At 55.6% G+C, this 19,703-nt stretch overlaps 1 protein-coding gene across 1 annotated transcript; it reads left to right on the top strand.

Moving 5' to 3' along the window:
* Positions 1 to 1,252: 1,252 nt before the first annotated feature.
* On the top strand, positions 1,253 to 14,483 carry SLC38A7 (solute carrier family 38 member 7). Its single transcript, XM_075536783.1, has 12 exons — positions 1,253 to 1,324; positions 1,934 to 2,043; positions 4,576 to 4,964; positions 5,724 to 5,922; positions 6,554 to 6,698; positions 8,223 to 8,321; positions 8,821 to 8,878; positions 9,071 to 9,185; positions 10,028 to 10,175; positions 10,501 to 10,700; positions 11,427 to 11,481; positions 14,239 to 14,483. Exons 3-12 carry the CDS (start codon positions 4,695 to 4,697, stop codon positions 14,339 to 14,341), a joined length of 1,392 nt encoding a protein of 463 aa, XP_075392898.1. The 5' UTR covers positions 1,253 to 1,324; positions 1,934 to 2,043; positions 4,576 to 4,694; the 3' UTR covers positions 14,342 to 14,483.
* The last annotated feature ends 5,220 nt before the right edge of the window (positions 14,484 to 19,703 follow it).

Below are 19,703 nucleotides of genomic sequence, written 5' to 3'. Positions count from 1 at the left end.
TAAAACTGATGATCTGCTTTGTAAAGCTTCACCTCATTCACAATAAAAAGAAAGATTGGCAATAGCAAGTAAAAACGAAAAGTGGAACTAGAATCAGCATACTCCCAATGTAAGTAAACACTAGTAGTACACATACTCCTACCCCGTATGGATCTATCAGGGACTTCATGAAACACACACACACACACACACACACACACACAAGATTACTCATAAAGCTGGAGGAATCTGCATAAGATCTGTGGATTGTCTCCCTGAGAAAATACAAGTTGTGATATTGTACTGTATGTACTATAAATTGTTACTATGTATACTATAATTTAAATGTTACCGAGGGAAACCATAAAGGATACAAGAGATTGTTTTGTGTCATTCAATTGCATGTGAATCTCCAACTTCTCATTGTAATTTTCATGAAAGGATTACAGGACCTGGGATGCACGCAGAGGCAGGGGTTTAGGAGAGAGTGCACTCACACGCAGGGAAGGACGGTGGGATGCACAGGATTATGTCATGATTTGTGAGTGCTACACAGTCAGGAAGGAGCCCTGCTAGCATAGTGATTATGTGTTGGGCTGCTAACTGCAGGTCAGCAGTTTGAAACCACCAGAAGCTCTGCCGAGAAAAATAAAGCTTTGTACTCTCTGAAAGAGTTACAGTCTCGGAAACCCACAAGGACCATTCTATGATAGTTTCGATGGCAGTAAATTTGGTCTGGTTTAGACACAGCCAGAAACAGAAGCCAAAGACTCTGACACCCATTCTCTCAACATGTTTACTGAGTACCAGGAACCTGGAATCTAGACCCTGGGGCAATACTCAACCCAGTCCAGTCCTCTCTCCAATAGGAAAGACCAAAAATAATTAACTGTAGCCCGAGAAAAGAGCTGTACACAGAAAACCACACAATTCTACTGCAAGGGATAAGAGCGGGCCTAAGGGGGCCCTATCAACTCCAGAATCATTGGCTGTAGGCATGAAGGCGAGGCAGAGACGCTGGGAGGGAGGGAGCATAGAAAGAGGGGCTAGGATTATGAGACCTAATAACTGACCCAGTGCACCTGAACTGACAAATACAGCAAATCTCCTCGGGTCCTCGCGGAAGGAGGCGTGTTAGACCTGAACAAGAGACCAGGACTAAAAGTAGCACAAGGACGGCTGGCGTGGATGCGAGGGTGGCTCAGGAGCATGTTCACTGGGTTGGAGACTGGAGGCGTGCGGGAGACTACAACTCCCGGCGTGCACCGCGGCGTGCCCTGGCCGGGCGGTCACGTGATGGGTGCTCACGCGTCTTTGCAGTCGACTCCGGAGAGAAGCGCTGTAGGTAGGTGTTAGAAGGTGGGTGGGTAGAGGCTAAACGCTACGAAGCGAGGGATCCCCGACTCCTAGACGCCCCTCTTCCGTCCCCGCAACACACACCAGGGCAGAGCTCGGGAAGTTGGCTGTCTTGGCCCCACGCTCGCCTTCTGCTGCGCCGGCTCGAGGAGCCCAAACCCGGCCGGTCTCGCCCAGTTCCTAGGCCGACGTCCAGTCCTGAAGTCCCTTCCCAGTGCAGTTCCCAGAAACCCACCCATCCTGCTTCAGGTCTGGGAGCGGGCCCTGCGTCCCGTGGGCGCCCAGGCCAGCTCCCAGTGCAGCGCCTCGCTTGGGCTTTAGGGCTGCCGCCCAGGCTGGACAGCTATGCCCACTGAGGCTGGGAGCTGAGGGGCCTAGAGGCGCGATCGCTCTGGTCTGAGCTGACGGGCTTCGGATCTGGCTTTAACAGCCCCCCTGGGACCGGCGTCTAACCCTCCTCCGCGGGCCTATTTCCCGTCGGATCTGGTTCCGTTCCTGAGTGAAAATCAGAGCCGCTCAGTTCCCCGCTGCCACCACCTTCCGCTGACATCAGCCTGCAAACGGCTGACTCCTCTCTGCTGACGGCGGATCATTTCAGGGAAAAGCCTGGAGGAAGAAGAAATTGGGACCAGAGTGACCCAGGAGCATCACATGACAGTTCTTTGGGGAGAAGGAACTCCGTGATAGCCAGTCACGTGACAAGAACAGGTAAGCTGAGGACTTGGCAGCTGAGCCATGAGGCGGAGGCCCTGGGGTGTGAAAGACCCATGCAGTCTTTACGGCGTGGGGACCCCGCGGAACCCTTGCCTTAGTTCGTTTGAGAGGGCTTCAAAAGGAAAACGGCAAAGACATAACTGGAATTTTTCAGGGAACTTTTTGAAGTGCATGAACTTGTGTGGGGGTGACGGCAGAGGCTGGGCATATGACACAGGCCTGGGGGAGAGTCAAGAGGCTGAACTAAGCCGGGAAAGTCACCCGACCACTCTAGACCTGTGTGACTTAATGTGAGGCTGGTGGAGGAAGGGATCCGGGATTCCAGCAGCAGCAGCAAACTTGCAGGGTTCCCTGAAGTCACCTCCACCACCCACAACCTTCACCTAGGTCGGGCTGCTTTTTTTTTTTTTTTTTGCTGAGTGGCAGGCTGGCTAACAGCAGGTTGTGTAAGAGGAGGCCCAATGGCATCAGACTGACCTTTCTAATGAAGAGACAGCCAAGGGGTGTTTCCTGTGCAGCTGTGCCCTTTGATTTCAAGTTTGATGAGAGATGCCTGAGAGCTCCCTTTTACCTGCCGTGGGTGCGGGGTGCCCAGCTCTGTGCAGCCCTCATCAGGAGGGACTGTGTGGAGGAGTCGACTACCCCAGGACCTGGGTTGCCCTCCTAAACCCCTAGTGGGCCGAGGGCTTGAGGAGGACTGCTTGGCTGTGATGGGTAGTAGGGATCGGGATGGTCATTACTGCTGAATCTTCACCTTGTGGACTAAACCAGGCAGGGCCAAGTAGTGTGTGGACTACATGTTCCCTGCATAGGCCAGGTTCCAGGTTCAGAAAGAAGACTGGCAGCATTGGCGGGCGGTGTCACTAGCCTGTGTTGCCCAACAGAAGCTCTGGGGAAGGCCATTTCTGGCTTCTCACTGACCGCCTCCAGCCAGCAGCAGCTCTGGGGAAGGCTCTTTCCTCACTGGCTCCGCTCGGGCCCTGCCCTTTTAACCTGGCCTCCTTGTTGCTCTTCCTCCCATTAGCGAGCCGCCCCAGTGCCCTTGTGCCCGTTGTTACCTGGCCTCTGGCTCCCGCTTTGGTTGGGGTCTGGAGTCTGCTCCCTGCTTACTGAGGCCTGATGAGAGTAGGAAGCCTGGAAACAGGGATTTGCAAATGTAACTGGAGCCGTGGCCATTCAGGGTCTGCCAAACCCTTACCAGGCCTGATGTGCTCCTCGCCATAATCTGCAAGACAAGTGCTGTGGCTATCGCCAGATTCCAGGAAAGGAAAGGGGCCCAGAAAGGTGACACGCCTTCCTTGAGGTCACACAGCTAACAAGTGGAGACTACCCAGCCTGCTCCAGGCTGCTCTTGTTCCGGGTTTCCCTGTCTCTGTAGACTCCACCTTGAGAGCACTGGGGCTCTGAGCATGTCCAGGTTCTTGGAAGAGGAAGCAGCGTCCTAATTTTCAAGGAGGAAGACTTTTTACCAAGGGAGGAAAGGAAGATCAGTCATGTGACTGATGCAAGCCGACTGCTGAGCTCAGCGTCCCAAAGTCCCATCCTCTGCCTAATTGGAGGCAGATGCAGAGGGATGCCCTAGGGTCAGGCAGGTCTGTGAATCCCAGCTCCGCCAGTGGCCCAGGGTAGAGAGCTGCACCTCTCTGGGACTCAGTTTCCGCCTCGGCATGCCGGTGTCCGTCATAGTGCCTTTCAGGACTGTTGTGAGGGCTGAGTGAGCTAAAGCAGCCCAGCACTGCCTGCAGTGCTCACAGCTGCTAAGAACAGCAGGTCCGGCCATGGAGCCTTGCAGTCTAGTCCAGGAGAGTCCCTGAGGGAGCCTGCAGAGCAGCACCAGACCCCAGGCAGCTCTGCACAGTGGGTGGCCCAGGAAAGGGGACCCAGAAGGGTGGCTGGCAGGCAGACAGGAGGCATTCCATGCACAGGATAACACATTCTTTCTCCCCCCCAGAACCCAGGTGGGACTGGTCTGTGGGAAGAGGGTGACTTCATCCTAGTCAGTGCCTGCCTGGGAGTGGGGCTGCTCACCTTCCCAAAGGGCGAAGAGTGAGGGTTGGCCCCAAAGCCACACAGAAGGCAGAGTCTGGGGCAGCGAGGGCATGCTGGGCTGGAATGATTCTTCATGCCAATTGCTCTTGGGACCCTGTGGTATAAGAGAGGACTGGGACGCCAGGCAGATCTGGATTGGAATCTGGCTCAACAAGTGTGACAAGAGGTCAGTGATTTGACCTCTTAAACCCGGTGACCAGCAGGCGTCCCAGTGAGTAAGGGAAATAAGACGCATCTAGGACACACCTCGTCTCTCCCTCTTGCTGACCCAGCTGCTGCTCCTCTGTATGTACTTGCCTCACTCACCGCCGGCCTGGGAGCCTGGCGCAAGCAGAATTTGCCGCTCCTCCATTTTCATATCAGCCTCGCCACACGGTGGTACCATTGTGTTCTGGACAAAGGCCCTGCTGGGCTTCAGTCCCGGCTGTGTGGGTTTCCCCTCTCAGGGTGACAGTTATGCCTCCTCTGTCCTTGCAGGTTGAGAAGAAGCAAAGCCACAGGCCTCCGAGGGAGGCACGTGATCAGGCCCGTGCCGGTCTCTAGCATGTGGCGGTGAGGCAGGACCTGCCTCCCTGCAGCAGAGGGCTCTTGGAGCCATGGCCCACGCCAGCATCAACAGCGACCCTGGCGAGTGGGGCTGGAGCACCGATGCCGGGGAGCGGGCCCGCCTGCTGCAGAGTCCCTGTGTGGACACGGCCCCCAAGGGTGACGGGGAGGCCTCTTCCGACGGCCCCCATAGAGGCACCACTTCCACACTTGGGGCGATCTTCATCGTAGTCAACGCCTGCCTGGGGGCCGGGCTACTCAACTTCCCAGCCGCCTTCAGCACTGCCGGGGGCGTGGCGGCTGGCATCGCACTACAGATGGTAAGGGGGCTCTCATGGAGAGCTAGGGTGCTGTTGCAGTCACACACACACACACACACACACACACACACACACACATATCAGCAACCATCACCCCCCCCCCCCCCAAAACCAGCACGCTTCCTCTGAGCCCAGGGGAGGCGTTAAGAACCTCTCTAATCATACTGGAACCATACTTGCGTATTAATTCTTGCAGGCGATTTTGTAGTTCTGTCAGATACGGGCCCTGGGCAGGAGCCCTAATGGCACTGTGCCTTACACGATGGGTAGCTGACTGTAAACCAGGGCCCTGGTGGTTGAGAATTGCATACTGAAGTGTTTGCCTTGGAAGTCAGGGGAAGCTGGTGTTTGCTTCAAAAGAATCCAGGTAGATAGCCCCCACCCAGAGTAGACACTGCCCGGCTGTGGCCCAGGCCTCCAGGCAGACCACCATGTAGGAAGCTGGTATTTGCTTCAAAAAAATCCGGGAAGGGGGTGGGGGCAGAGGGTGAAAGCAAACTGGACAAGGATTAGTGAGTTTTACACTTAGTCGTGGGTCGATAGGGACCCAGGATACTTGTGTGTGTGTATTTAAAGCAATTCACAAAACTGGGAATCCCAGCCTGGCGGCCTCCAGCAATGCATAAAAAGTGCTCTGTGAAATGAGACCCATTTGTCAAGCCCACTTGGGAGGCTGGCCAGGAGATGCTGACCAAGCCCAGGAGGCCCAGCCACTGGGCCTTCCAACTGGGCCCCCTTGTTCCCTACCCTCGCCCGCAGGCCATGCTGGTCTTCATCATCAGCGGCCTGGTCATCCTGGCCTACTGCTCCCAGGCCAGCAACGAGGGGACGTACCAGGAGGTGGTGTGGGCCGTGTGCGGCAAGCTGACGGGGGTGCTGTGTGAGGTGGCCATCGCCGTGTACACCTTCGGCACCTGCATCGCCTTCCTGATCATCATCGGGGACCAGCAGGACAAGAGTGAGCTTCCCCTCGGGGCCCTTCTCCCCCCTGGGGGTTGTGTGATGAAGGCAGGGGCGGGGTGCTCAGAAGGAAGATAAGCACAGGCATATTGGTGCTGGCCTACCCACTTGGCACACGTTTTCCGTCACAACAGAAGCACCCAAAACTGTGCACTGCGCATTAGTCAGTCCGTATTGCCCTGCTTACCAGGCACGCTATCCCTGTCAGACGGTGCATTTGAAAAGACGATTTCGTTCTGTGACAAGGTACCCTGGTGGCGATCTCGGGGAAGCGTCGGATGGCTGACCACATGGTTGGAGGTTCAAACCCCCAAGCACTCCACAGGAGACCTTTTTTTTCCAGCCTCCGAGACCCTCTGTAGGGGCCCGGTGAGTCCAAACGGACTTGACCGCAGTGCTCCTGGTGCTTTGAAAGGTGCTGTGGGGCTGGGAGAGAGAGATGCCGGCTGTCTATTCCTAGACATAGAATCTTTGATGTGATTTTTTTTTTTAATCCAAAAGTGTTCACTCCAGACGAGTGGGTAAGCACAAGCAGGCTCATGCTTGCCTTGCCCACTGGGCAATAGGAACTTAGGCTAAACACCTGCCTGAGGCCCCTGGCATGACGCCCCTCTTTTTCCCCTGCACAGTTATAGCTGTGATGGCGAAGGAGCCCGAGGGGGCTGGCAGTGGCCCCTGGTACACCGACCGCAAGTTCACCATCAGCCTCACTGCCTTCCTCTTCATTCTGCCGCTCTCCATCCCCAGGGAGATCGGCTTCCAGAAATATGCCAGGTGTGTCTGACGGCTGGCTGCCTTCCTCCCTGCCCCAATCCCAGCTGCTTAGCCCCTAGCAGGAATGCGATCACAGGCAGCTGGATACCTCACCCCGGGGAGCAAGAGAGGTCTCGGCAGGCCGGACCAGGTGTGCAGGGTTTGGGGAAGGGTTTCCTCTCCCGTCAGCAGCCAGGGGGACAGCAGGCCTTGTGTCCAAAAGGTACCGGTTCTCACTGTGTCCTGGTGAAGGGAGGCCTGGGCCCCGGCCGGGCAGGATCTGCCCTGGGAGGACAGCATCGCTTCCATTTTCCCTCCCCTTTTCTCTGAGAGCACAGCTCTGTGAACATTGGCAGGGAGGACGCAGAAGAGTCCTGGACACACCTGCTGGCCTCTGAGTTAGGAAAACGGCTGTCGGAGAATCCGACTCCCGGCAAACCTGGATGTGTCAGAGCAGAACTGTGCTCTGAAGGTGGAGGTTGGCTGCGTTGTGTTTGTAAGACTCTGTCTGGTGAGAGCTTACACCGCACTTTAGGTTCTCTTCCTAATCGCTTTTGTGCACATGGTTCCGTGACATGGGCAGCATTTTCCACACTGTGTCAGCATTCAGTCTTTCCACTCTGGTTGCTCGGTATCCATTCATAACAGTTGAGGTTCACAAGTTGGTCTGTGGGTGGTTGGTTTTTTTTCCTTAACAACTCACAGGTGATACTGTTTTTCATGATCCAGTCTGTTACTGAGCTAAACGGGAACCTCTGGGAGTGGTTTCGGCGTAAACGGCATCTCAGGGCAATAGTCTCAGGGGTTTCCCCCAGTCTTACCTGGTCCAGGAAGTCTGGGGTTTTCAGGAAGCTACATTTGTCTGGGTTGTCTCTGGTCAGAATGGTTGGCACCATCTAGTTCTTTTGGTCGCAGGGTAGATGAGGCTGTGGCTCACATTGATTATTAGACCTGTCAACTCATTTCCTCCATGGTTTGCCTCTTTCTCTTCTGTCCTCCATGGGGTTTTCCATGGAAGAGCTATCTTCCAGGAGGAAGGGAATTTTGATCCCTAGGGATTGTCACTTGGCAGCATCTTCCATGCAGCCTGGCGCAAAGGGAGAGAAGACTGGCTTTCTGGCTCAATCTCTGAAAGATTCCAGCCCCCTCTGCCTCTCTCTGGGCTGCTTCCCATCCTCAGCTATTTCACAGATACCCTTTAATGCTTACTGCCCAGGATTTGGTCCCAGCAACCTCTAGCCCTCAGAGGCCAGGCTTCCAAGGATGTCCCATTCACAGCCCTCACCAAGTCTGGGCTGCTCTGGCTGGAGCTGAGCCAGCTCCTCTCTGTGGCCAGAGTTGCCAGCCTGGTCACCTCCTGCCTGTCCAGCTTCCCCCTACTGGTGACAGGTTTCTCCAAAACTGACTTCTCAGGTGTTTGCTTGGAATGGTCTCTCAGTGCAGTGGACACTTGTGTTCACTTGAACCGTGTGTGGTTGGCCCTGGGGATGTGACCGGACAAGGGAAGGGTCGGGACAAGGGTGCTCAGTCTCTTCTTCCTGGCAGCTTCCTGAGTGTCGTGGGCACCTGGTACGTCACTGCCATTATCATCATCAAATACTTCTGGCCAGATAGAGAGATGGCTCCTGGAGACATGCTGACCAGGTGAGGGACCCCAGGATACATTTGTAGTAGAAGCCAGCCACTTAGACCCGGGGAGGTGCTGGTTCAGGGCTCAGAAAGCAGCCCAGGCGCTCTTCCAAGGCGTTGGTGGTCGGGGTTTGACTGACTGCCCACTGCAGGAAGGAGCATTCTGCCAGATGGGGCGAGTGAGAGCCAGGGACAGGGAGTGATGTCGCCACCAGCCTGCACCAATGTGGTGACAGCCAGAGTGTCCTCAAGCATTTCTGTTAGCCTCCCCGCCCAGTTCTCCACACAGATGAATGTACCTGGCTGTGAGGGCAGGCGGATGGGAAACTAGAGCCTTGATCTGGGAAGCAGGAATCCTGGGTTAGGGTGTACTGGCCTGTGACATGGAGATGTCTCCATCCCAGACATGCATGGATCGAGTGTGTACATGCCGGTGGGGGTTGGGGTCCTGAGGGGAGGAGTAGGGGCTGGGGCTGCCCAGGCAGCAGCCCCGTGTGTGTGTGTGTGTCTGCAGGCCGGCTTCCTGGGCGGCTGTGTTCAATGCCATGCCCACCATCTGCTTCGGATTTCAGGTACCACTTAACGGTTTCAATCCCTCAACCCCTGCCTCCTCTTAGCCCACCCCAAGAGGGAGCCCTGGGAAGAAGGGTGGAGCAGGGGCCCTGGGACTTGGCCCTTGGCCCTGGGCTCTTTGTCGCCAGGGTGCCTCCCTGTGGAAATGGGTGAGGTGGCTTCCCCGCCGTGACTGCCCTTCCCCCTGACAGTGCCACGTGAGTAGTGTGCCCGTCTTCAACAGCATGCAGCGGCCTGCAGTGAAGACTTGGGGCGCAGTGGTGACAGCCGCCATGGTCATAGCCCTTGCTGTCTACATGGGCACAGGTGAGCACCCTGGAGGGCCAGGCTTGGCATGCTCCCCCTTCCCCTCACGCCCCCACAGCTGTGACGTGGCTCTCCTGGGCACGCCCCAGCGCACCAGACCCAGAGGCAGGAGCTTGAACTGACTGGAGGCCAGAGTGGCTTGCTGAGCAGCTCACGGCATTGGTGGCCCGGGGCTGGTGAAACCGAGCAGGGCCTGTCTGAGGGGGTTAGGCTAAAGGTAAACCACCAGGACTCAGTGTGGCGAGGCCGCAATGTGAGTGACGCCGTGAGGACTCAGGAGGAGGAGGAGGCCCAAGTTCTGAGAGGAACCAGCCTGAAGACCTGAGCAGGCGTGTAGCAGGAAGAGCACCGGGGGGAGTGCCCAGATCCTTGAGGGCTTGTCGTCAGGAGCCAGGAAGCAAGGAGGGAAATGGAGGCGGCCCTGGCTGCCATGTGCAGAAAGGTCTGGATGAGGGAGCAGGACGAGGGACCAGGGAGGATGTCCCTGGAGAGAGCCTGTCTCCTGCGGCGGCTGGTGGTCCGCTTGGACGCATGGAGAGTAAATTGTTGGGCCCAGAGAGGGGAGAGTGCTGTGAAGAAGCCCAACAGCGGGGTGACGAGATGGGTTGGGCGGGAGCCACTTGGGAGACGGAGACCTGGGTGACAGGAGTGGCAGCTGGGGCACACAGACTGGTCAGTGCAGAGGCCCCAAGGCAGTGATACGCCAGGCAAGTTCAAGAGTAGAAGGATGGCGGTGTGGCCAGTCACCTGGCGCCTCTCCGGAGCCACCCCTGTGCCCTCCCCAGCTGACGGTGCGCTGAGAAGTGGATGAGCCGCCCCGGACCCCTGCCCTCTGCCCACAGGCATCTGTGGCTTCCTGACCTTTGGAGCTGCCGTGGACCCCGATGTGCTCCTGTCCTACCCCTCAGAGGACGTGGCAGTGGCCGTTGCCCGAGCCTTCATCATCCTCAGCGTGCTCACCTCCTACCCGATCCTGCACTTCTGTGGGCGGTGAGACAGCCCCCCCCAAAGTGCCCCATCCCCCTCACCAGGGCCCCTCAGGTCCCTCAGCCCACAGGAAAGTCTGACCGGACCCTGGATCCCCAAGATCCTGGGTCCAAGGCAGCCTCTTCGTCCCAGGGTCCCCAGATGTCCTGTGGGTCCTATAAGATCCAGAGACTGCCCATCAGCCTCTGGGCACCCCGACCGCTCCCTTCTAGGGAGAACAGTAGTATGCGTATGTGGCGGGGCATCCGGCGGCCCTCAGGTGAGCTGTCAGCGTCTTAGCCACTGAGGGGCCCGCTGCGTGCCCCCCTGAGCCCCGCTCTCCGGGCAGGGCTGTGGCCGAGGGGCTGTGGCTGCGCTATAAGGGCGTGCCGGTGGAGGAGGACGTGGGGCGGGAGCGGCGACGGCGCGTGCTGCAGACGCTGGCCTGGTTCCTGCTCACCTTGCTGCTGGCCCTCTTCATCCCTGACATCGGCAAGGTCATCTCGGTCATTGGAGGCCTGGCCGCCTGCTTCATCTTCATCTTCCCAGGTACGGGCCCCCAACCCCCATCATCCCCTGCCAAGCATGCGCTCCCGTGAAGAAGGAGCAGTGGGCACCCCCATTCCACCGATTAGGAGACTGAGGTTCAGAGAGGGTTGCTGGCTTGCCCGGAGGTTAACATCCACAGCCCGACAGTCACAGAGCAAGGCTGCATTGGTCTGTCCACTTCATCCAGGTGCCTACTCGCTGCTCCCCGATGGTCACTCCAGGGTGCTGGCTGGTTCAGTTTACCACACCCCGGGGCCAGTAGGGCCTGGTAGCAGCCCCTGACAGAAGTTGGGAGAGCTGAGTTCCAGACAGGCCTGTCCCCAGACACCTAGAAATTGGGAGTTTACTCAGGAATGTGGGTTCCTGTGTCAGCTGGCCAGGCGCTCCCTCGCTACTCGGCTCATTCTGGCCACAAAGCCACCACCACTTGTTCAGGAGCCAGGGGCCACACCTGCTAACACATGTCCTGGGCAAGGCCCTGGAGCTGCCAATGGGTGTCCCAGTAGATCCACGTTGTGCTACACCCAAAGTGTGCTTCTCAGGTGCCGGCCTCTCCCCTGAGGCGGGCGGAGCAATGCCAGGCTCCAGCCGGGGGTTAGATGGTGGCAGAGATGCTGGGCGCTCTGGAACAATAAGCACAGGCCTCCCCCCTTCCAGATCCTCCGCGGGGGCAGCCAGGTGTGAGGTGAGGAGCCCGCCTGAGCTCCAGGCCCCCTTCTCTTCCAGGACTGTGTCTCATCCAAGCCAAACTCTCGGAGATGGAGGAAGTCAAGCCAGCCAGGTAAAGCGGGAAGGGGCGCTCGGGGCCTTAAAATAGGTAGGAATCTAGAAGCCTATGTACTTTTAAAAATTAGGTTTAAATATGGTGTAGTGGTTACATGTTGGGATGCAACCCACATGATCGGCAGTTCAAAACCACCAGCAGCTCAATAGGAGACAGACTGGACTTTCTACTCCTGTAAACAGTTACAGTCTCAGAAACCCATGGGGGTCGCTGTGAGTCAGCAGTGAGGTTTTTGTGCCTCTATGTATGTATGTATGTGTGTGTATTTAAATACCAGTGTATGCTAGTTAAAGCCATTCAAATCCTGCAGAAGGACTTCAGAGAAAGAGTAAAAGGCTGTTTTCACCGTAGCCTTACTGCCTACACATCCTGCTCTAAAGACTGCTACCAGTAGAACATAGCTTCCTGAGCATAGCTTCCCAGACCAGTTTGGCCTACCCGCCTTCGCAGAAAAGGAATTACTCCGCGCCCCCTGGCAAATGCCAACCTCACCCATCTTGATGTGAGGAGTGTTCTAGTCCGTTCCAACTCCCCACAGCACAACAGAACACGGCATCGCCCGCCTGCTCCCTCCTGTGCTGAGCCCAGAGCTGCAGTTACTGTGTCAGTCCGTTTCATCGAGGGCCTGCCTGTTTCGCTGTCCCTCCGCTTTAGCAAGCTTGACGTCCTTCTCCAGGGACTGGTCTCTCCTGACAGCGTGTCCAAAGGACACGAGACTAAGTCTCATCACCCTTGCCTCTAAGGAGCATTCTGGCCGTACTTCTTCCAGGACAGAGGGGTTTGCTCTTTCAGCGTATTCTCCACCAGCACCATGTCGCTTCTTCCTCGGCTACCTTATTCAGGGTCTGTCCACTTTCCCCTGCATAGGAAGGAGGTGATATAAAGTGTAGGTATCTGAATTGTTCCCCCCCCAACGGGGCGGCATTGCTCACTTGAGGACTGTTCTAGACCTTTTTTTTATTATTAGTCATTTTATTGGGGGCTCATACAACTCTTATCACAATCCATACATACATCAGTTGTGTAAAGGACATCTGCACATTCGTTGCCCTCATCATTTTCAAAGCATTTGCTCTCCACTTAAGCCCCCGTGGGCTTTCTTTCTTTCTTCTTTTAACTTGTGATTTGAGTAGAAGATTTTCCTTCAACAGTTGGTGCACTCTTTGTTTCCTGGCATCGATTGGAATCCCTGCTTCCTCCTGGGATTCTCCGTTTCCCTTCCCCCAGCTCCCCCATGCCTTCCTGCCCCCTTGGGGTCTCCCTGACTGATGGCTCTAAGCAGTGTGGTGACCCCCTCCCAATCCACCATGTGGCTGAAAGTGGAACCTTGGTGACCGACCCCCCAGCCCCCGCTCTGACCAGAAGCCTGGTCTTTTCTCTGTTTTCATTGTTTGGGTCCCCAGGTTCCTCCACTCTTCTCTCAAGGACGTTCCAATGGCACTGCTTTCAGAGTGGTCCGCCCTGGGAGCCAGGGACCGTCTCGTTCTTCTGCTCCCGGGCCGTGGAGACCACGGTGTGCGCGGGACTACATCCCCGGTGCACCCAGCTCTGAATTTGCACATGCAGAGGGGATCTGTATGGCTCTTGCCCGCTCTGCCTCGTGTGGTCTTGCCGCGCTCAAACCATGAGTGCCTTGGGGAGTGTTGTGTGCTGGACGAGTGGAGCCACTTCCTTCCGGGCTGCAGTCCTCTGTTGTAGAAACTTGCCCTGCTGTGACTGTCCCTACTCAGGGGCTGGTTGGAGGGGGTGGGGGGAATTCCTCAAAGGCAGTGACTGGGCACCAGGCCCGCCGCCCCTCTCGCCTTGCCTCTGGAAAGGCTGCACTTGCCCCAGTCCTGGCAGCTGGTCTCGGCACCCTGCGGGCACTGCCTCCACGGCCTTTCTCCTAATCTCCTGGGGAGGAAACCTTGCTTTGTTTACCTAAGCACGTCCCGAATAGTAAAGCGAGAAGGAGAGTAGGTCGCACACTTGGTTGTGTGTGTGTGTGTACATATATATGTAATAATTGTTTGCTGTAGAAAACTTAGTCTCACAAAGAAAATGAAAATCCCCTTCCCAGACTGAGGGAGCCCTGCGGATGGCATAGTGGTCACACCTTGGGCTGCTGACCACAAGGTGAGCAGTTCCAAACCACCAGCCGCTCCTCAGGAGAAAGACGAGGCTTTCTACTCGCGTAAGGGCTGCCGTCTCAGAAACCAGAGGGGCCTTTCTGCCCTGCCGTCCAGGGTCTCTGGGAGATGAACCCCTTGACAGCAGCAACTGAGTCCCCATTGCCGGATGACAGCCGTGTTGCAGTTTTCGATGAATAGACTTGCAGACACCTGCTGCCTTTTTTTTTTATGGGATGGATCTCACTCTGTGGTGTGACCTATTTTTTTCTAGAACATCTTTCCACCAGGAAACCTTCCTTCTAACCCCTGTCCTATTCTTGATGTCCTGTGACGTGTCAGTCCCCTTAGGTCTTAGTCTCCTTGCCTGTGGAGGACCGTGGGTAATACAGGGAGTCCCTGGGTGGCACGGTCAGTTAGCGTTCACTGCCCGTCAAAAGGTGGGCACTTTGAACGCACCCAGAAGTGCCTCCGCAGACCGGCCTGGCCGCAGAGCAGGTGGGATAACTGCATTTGAACCCAAGGCTCTTGGGAAGGTGGAAAGTGCTTAACAAGCAAAAGAGATGTCATTTGGGGGATTAACTGATACCTTGGGCATCCTGGGTCAGGATGACTGACCAGGACCCTCTCGCCTTCTGCCCCGCAGCTGGTGGGCGCTGGTCATTTACGGAGTCCTCTTGGTCACGCTGGGAGCTTTCATCTTTGGCCAGACCACAGCCAATGCCATCTTTGTGGACCTCGGAGCCTAACCACTGCCTCCCAAGAATCAGACCTTTGCCGTTGGACCCAGGCGCCCACAGCCTGGCGTCATCTCCCTGGACTGGGTGGATGACCTCTGGACCCTCTCTTCCAGGGACAGTTCTGGGTGACATCAAGGCCCACAACTCTGGACAACTCAAAGCCACCCCCAACCCTGGCAGTGCCATCGGTAGTGGGAGGAGGTCTGATGGCCCAGAAGAAGCTACCCCCTCTCCCAACTTCTCCATACCTGGAATCCGTGGGTGACAAAGACCCACAGGCCTAGGAACAAAGGACCCAGGCCAACGTCCCTTGGGAGAAAGAGTCGGGCCAGGGGCCGCTTGTTCTCCACAGACACACCCTGTCCCGAGGGCCACTCCTCACCCCTTGGCTCAGCACCCCAGGTCCGTTCCACTCCTTGCTGGCCCACTGTGGATCTGGTACTCATCTTTCTCATGGCTCATTCCACCTTCCAGGCCTTGGGAGCCCCATCCGGTCTGTCCCCAAACCTAATGGTCCGGGCAAGCCTCCTCCTCCACCACCAGGACATGACCATGTCTAATGTTTACAAACGGTACTAGCCCAGCTCTGCTGGCTCTTCGGCCTCCACTTGAGCCCCTCACCAGAGGCCGTCAGGGAGAGGGCAGAGACTGGCAGTCTTCCCTTCCCGCCCCTTACCCACTCTAGAAGGCTCAGCCCTGCATACACAGGCTAGGCTGGCTAGGGTCTAGGTGAGCCTCTGACCACTCAGTGATCACTCCTCTCCCTCCTCTCCTCCAACCAGGGCCAGCCCCAGCAAGAGTGGCCCGGAGAGAAAAGCGGCAGCTGTCACAGTGGTCAGCAGTTACATCCTCTCACTGCCGCCTGGACTGTTCTTTCCAACCTGGTCTTGTCTGGCTCACCCCCAGAGCCCGCCTCCATGTCACTTGTGTCTCTGTATAGCCCCGCCTCCTGCTGAAAGGTGGTGGAGGTGGATTGCAAACCCTTGCACCAGCTACTTCACCATGTGGCCACTTGGCCTGACCTCTGGCCACATGAAGGTCATTCCTGATGGTTGCCCCAGTTGGGATCAAGAGAGACTGTTCTCGCCATCCACATTCCCATCCTGAGCTGCCTCAGCCCGGCCTCGGTCGGGGCCCTGAATCTGGCTTCCTCCCGCTGGAGCACCCAGTATTCCTTAGTCTTTCCCACAAGGACTACTGCTGGTGAGACAGGCAGCCCCCTGTAGGCCCACCCCTCGGAGCAGTCCCCTCGAAGAAGTGGAATTGGTTGGAGGTCGGCTAGGCCTCTGCCCCATCCACCACCAAGGTCGCCCACCTCGAATTATCCCGGCCCCTCGGTGCCTGCCCTGGGCCAGCCCCAGTCCCTAACCGGGTTAGCTTGCACAGCTACCCGAAGCCGTATTACACGGGGGTGCAGGAGTGGGGAGGGCAAAGGTCAGCAGAAGGATAAGAGCCCAGAGCTATATCTTTGGGGAAATGGAGCTGGCATCTCCTAACCTCAGGAACCCCTCAGCCTTCCTTCCTGGCAGGGTATTTTACTGGGTCTTGTGTTGTTCAATTTATGCACAGCTTGGAGAAGTGCTGGTCATTAATAAAAAGGAGTCTGGACTGCAGAGCTTCGGGGCCTGTGTCTGGTCCTCTGGAGACAAGACTGGGTTGCTGATGGGAGGTTTCGGGAATGGGGGCCACCACACTGTCTATGACGTCCAGGCCTGCAGTGGGTCCGGATTCTCTCCCATCCCTTTCCTACCATCCCAGCTCTCACTGAGAGTTTCTCTCAGCTTCAGCTCAGACCTGGTTTTCACAGCCCTGCAGGGCCCTGGGCTGCATGACCCTCCAGACCACAAAGCTTGGGGTGAGCCTCAAACTCAAGAGCAGCTGCCTCTTGAGAGGCCCAGCTGTGGAGCCAGTCCCCACATGCAAGCCCACAGCCCACACCGCCCTGCTCCCTGGTGAGTGGGGCCAGCCAAGCAGGTGGTCACTCGAGTGTATGTGTCATGTGTGCCAGAGAGGAAAAGCACAAAACCAGGAGGCCTGGAACTCATCTGGGAGGGTCCAGGAGGTCTTCCTGGAGGAGGTGACACTCAAACTGGCTCCTAAATCATGAGCAGGAAATCTGAAGAGGCAGGAAGGCCATTGCCAGCGGTGGGAATCGCATTGCAAAGGGCAGTTGGGCGGGGGACTGAAATGTGGCCTTGTCCCTGGAGCGTCACCTGGGGGTGGGGGAGCCACAGGCCTGAGACCTGCTTTGGGAACTTGGGTCAGTTCTCTTTGAACCTCATTTCCCTCAACTCGACGGAGGTACTGATACCTGCCTTGTGGGTAAAGGGTATGATATGTGTGAAGTGCCTGTGGAGACATCTAGGGGCAGAAGGATGGCGTCCCTTGAAGGGCGCGCCAATGCGCAGCCCGTTCCCCATGGGCATCCCCATCACTCCCTGTGAGAGACTATTCACCAATCTGAAACTGGTTGCTATGCCTGCAGAGCAGAATCCCATGAGGCACTTTTCCTTGTATGTCAATGGAAGGGCGCGGCTGCAATTCCTTGGTTTGGTCAGAAGAGGTCACTCTTACATAATTTCTGTCTATGACGCGTCTGCAGCCTCAAAGGAGGCTGGGCTCTCAGTGACTTGCCTGTTTGGTTCAGATGACTAATGAAGCTTTTACCCTGGAGCAGGGCCAAGCACGAGGTCCTTCTCCAGGGACTGTCCACACCTCAAAACGTTACAAGGTATGTGCCTCCTAAGGCACATTCTGGCTGGCCTTCCAGGCAAACCTGGCCTGTGTCGGTTGGTTGGTATGATACCAGTTTGGTGTGTTTCAGTGGGTATGGGGGAAGGGCCAGGGGCTTCCAGAACCAGGAAGAAGGCAGACAACCCAGCCTCCAATTACTTCATCTTTTCTGGGGGGGACAGAGATCCAAGAGTCCCCCACTTGATCATTTTGGCACTGAACCCAAGATTGACGTTGATTCAGGAAAAGCTCCATGGAGAAGCCTGCTAAAGTAGAGGCCCAGCGAAAAGGAAGATTGCCTTTAACAAGATGTACTGATGCAATGGCTGCGACCCCGGACTCAAACAAGAATGTGAGGCTGGCACCGGAACACCCAGTGCTGCTTTCTGTTGGACATAGTGTCACCGTGAGTCAGAAGGGACTCAAGGGCGCTTCACGACAGCCTAACAGATACAAGTCTCTAGGTCCCACAGCTTACCACAAGAAGCATTTCGATGTGACTCATGTCAGAGTGCAGCAGCCTTAATCTGCATCCATGCATTCTGAACCCCCACTGCCATCCATTTGTGGTCGGTAGGTGCTGATTCCATCTCAGCAGCCCTGTGCACAGCAGAACAAGCCCCACACTGTGTGGTCCTCTGCCCTCCTCACTATTGTGCTTAGGTTTGTGCCCCTGATTGCAGCCACTCCATCTGGTCAAGGGCCTTTCTCTTTTTCGCTGCCTCTCCACTTTACCAAGCAGGATGTCCTTCTCTAGGGAATAGTCTCCCCTGATCACATGTACACATTACATGACACGAAATCTTGCCATCCTGGCCTCTACAGACCATTCTGGTTGTCCTTCTCCCAAGACAGATTTGCTTGCTCTTTTGGCAGTCCCTGGCACTTTGAGTCTTATTTACCACACCATAGTTCAAATTCCATGTCCAACGCTTCCATGCATAAGACGCAATTAAAGTTACCAAGGCTTGGGTCAGACCTTAGTCCTCCAACTGGCGTCCCTGCTTTTCATCACTTTAAAGAAGTCTTGTGCAGCAGAGTTACCTAACACAGCACCTCATCTGATCGCCGGCTGCTGCTGAAGAGAAGACGATTCATAATGAAGAAAGGGGTGTTTTTGGAAAAGGAACAAAGTAAGGATGAGCACCTGAAAACATGATAGAAAAAAACAAAAAGTCAAGAGTTGAAAATTAAAGTATCTGACTTCCAGGAAGATGGCAACTGAATAACACATACCAGAGGGACTCCACAGAAATCAGCCCAGGAGAGTTACTACAAGGAAAATCAACACTGATGGATTGCAAGAGGAGCATCATAAAGTTAAGTAGGCAGAGATCCACAAGGTTTTGAAGGGATGGGCTTTTTGGCTTACCACAGTGGAGGCCGGCTAGGTCTTCACCTTAGCCCCATCACTGTCTCGGCTGGAGCCAGGACCATTTGGAGCCGGTGTTGGGGCTTAATCTCAACACAGCCACAGCTTGCTGCCACCTTGGGGCAGGGATTAAGCCCTTGCAACCCCACGGGAAGGGATAAGGGCTCAGCTATATTGTTACTTTTGCTTTCCTCTCTTCTCTCTAGCCCTCCCCCACCCCCCACAGTCTCAGCAGACTTAGTTGTTAATTTTTTTTTGTCTCTTCCCTTTTCTCACACACCACTGCTGACCTCCAGACCACTCCCCATAGCTTAGGGCATTTACGCCTGCCCCACACCCAGTTAGGTGAGCTCCACCCTGTGCAACTATCCTGAGGCTAGGGAAAGCCCAGCCAACCTCCACCAGGGAATACTCTGCCCAAATTCTTACCAGGGAAATTCCTGCCTGTGGGGCTGGGGGAGCTCCTGTATTCCCTCTGTTGTCCCACATGACTGAGGGAACTTCCTCCCACCTACCTTAGTGCCTCTCACTGCTTAAGGCAGCTCAGCCAACACTTGCCAACGTTCCAAGCTGCTGCAGGAATCTCTGCACAACCTTCGTAGTGATCTACCTGGCCAGGGAAATTCCACCCACCATTTGCAGTTTTCTATAGCAAAGCAGGCAGCCCACCAGTGTTCTGGAGTACACCCCTTGAGAGTGAAGCCACAGGAGGATAAAGTGGTAGGTTAATTCCATAGTGAAATTAGCTGTAGGTCATTCAAAGAAACATTCCTACAAGTCTCCCAGAGAGAGCCAGTGCTCTTCAACTCGCTGGAAAATGGCACTAGGCTCCTCTAAAACACCTCAACACAAACACCCATCATCCCCAACAGCCTCAACAAAAAAGGAGAAACAAAAGGCAATGGCAGAAGATGTCCTGAACCTAATGACATGCATAGAAGAAGCAGACATTGAGATGCCACACAAAGAAATGTTCAGAATGCTGTTTGGAGTCATACAGGATATGAGGGAAACAATACAGAAAAAGGATGAAATGATAGAGGAGATAAAGTCCATACACCAAAGGGAAATAGAAGAGTTTAGGGAGGAGATAACAAAAACCAGTAGCAGAAACACGAACCTCGAGAATCACCTGGAGGAAGCATAGAACTGCATCAATGACTTGGAGGACAGCCAAACAGACTTTAATAAACACGAACAAAAATCTAAATAAGATCATCAGAGAAGCTGAAGAAAACCTAAGAGATATGTCTGATGCTATGAAGA

The sequence above is a fragment of the Tenrec ecaudatus genome, chromosome 18 (genome assembly GCF_050624435.1).
Source record: "Tenrec ecaudatus isolate mTenEca1 chromosome 18, mTenEca1.hap1, whole genome shotgun sequence".
Taxonomy (NCBI): domain Eukaryota; kingdom Metazoa; phylum Chordata; class Mammalia; order Afrosoricida; family Tenrecidae; genus Tenrec; species Tenrec ecaudatus.
This window is presented reverse-complemented; position numbering and strand designations above follow the sequence as displayed.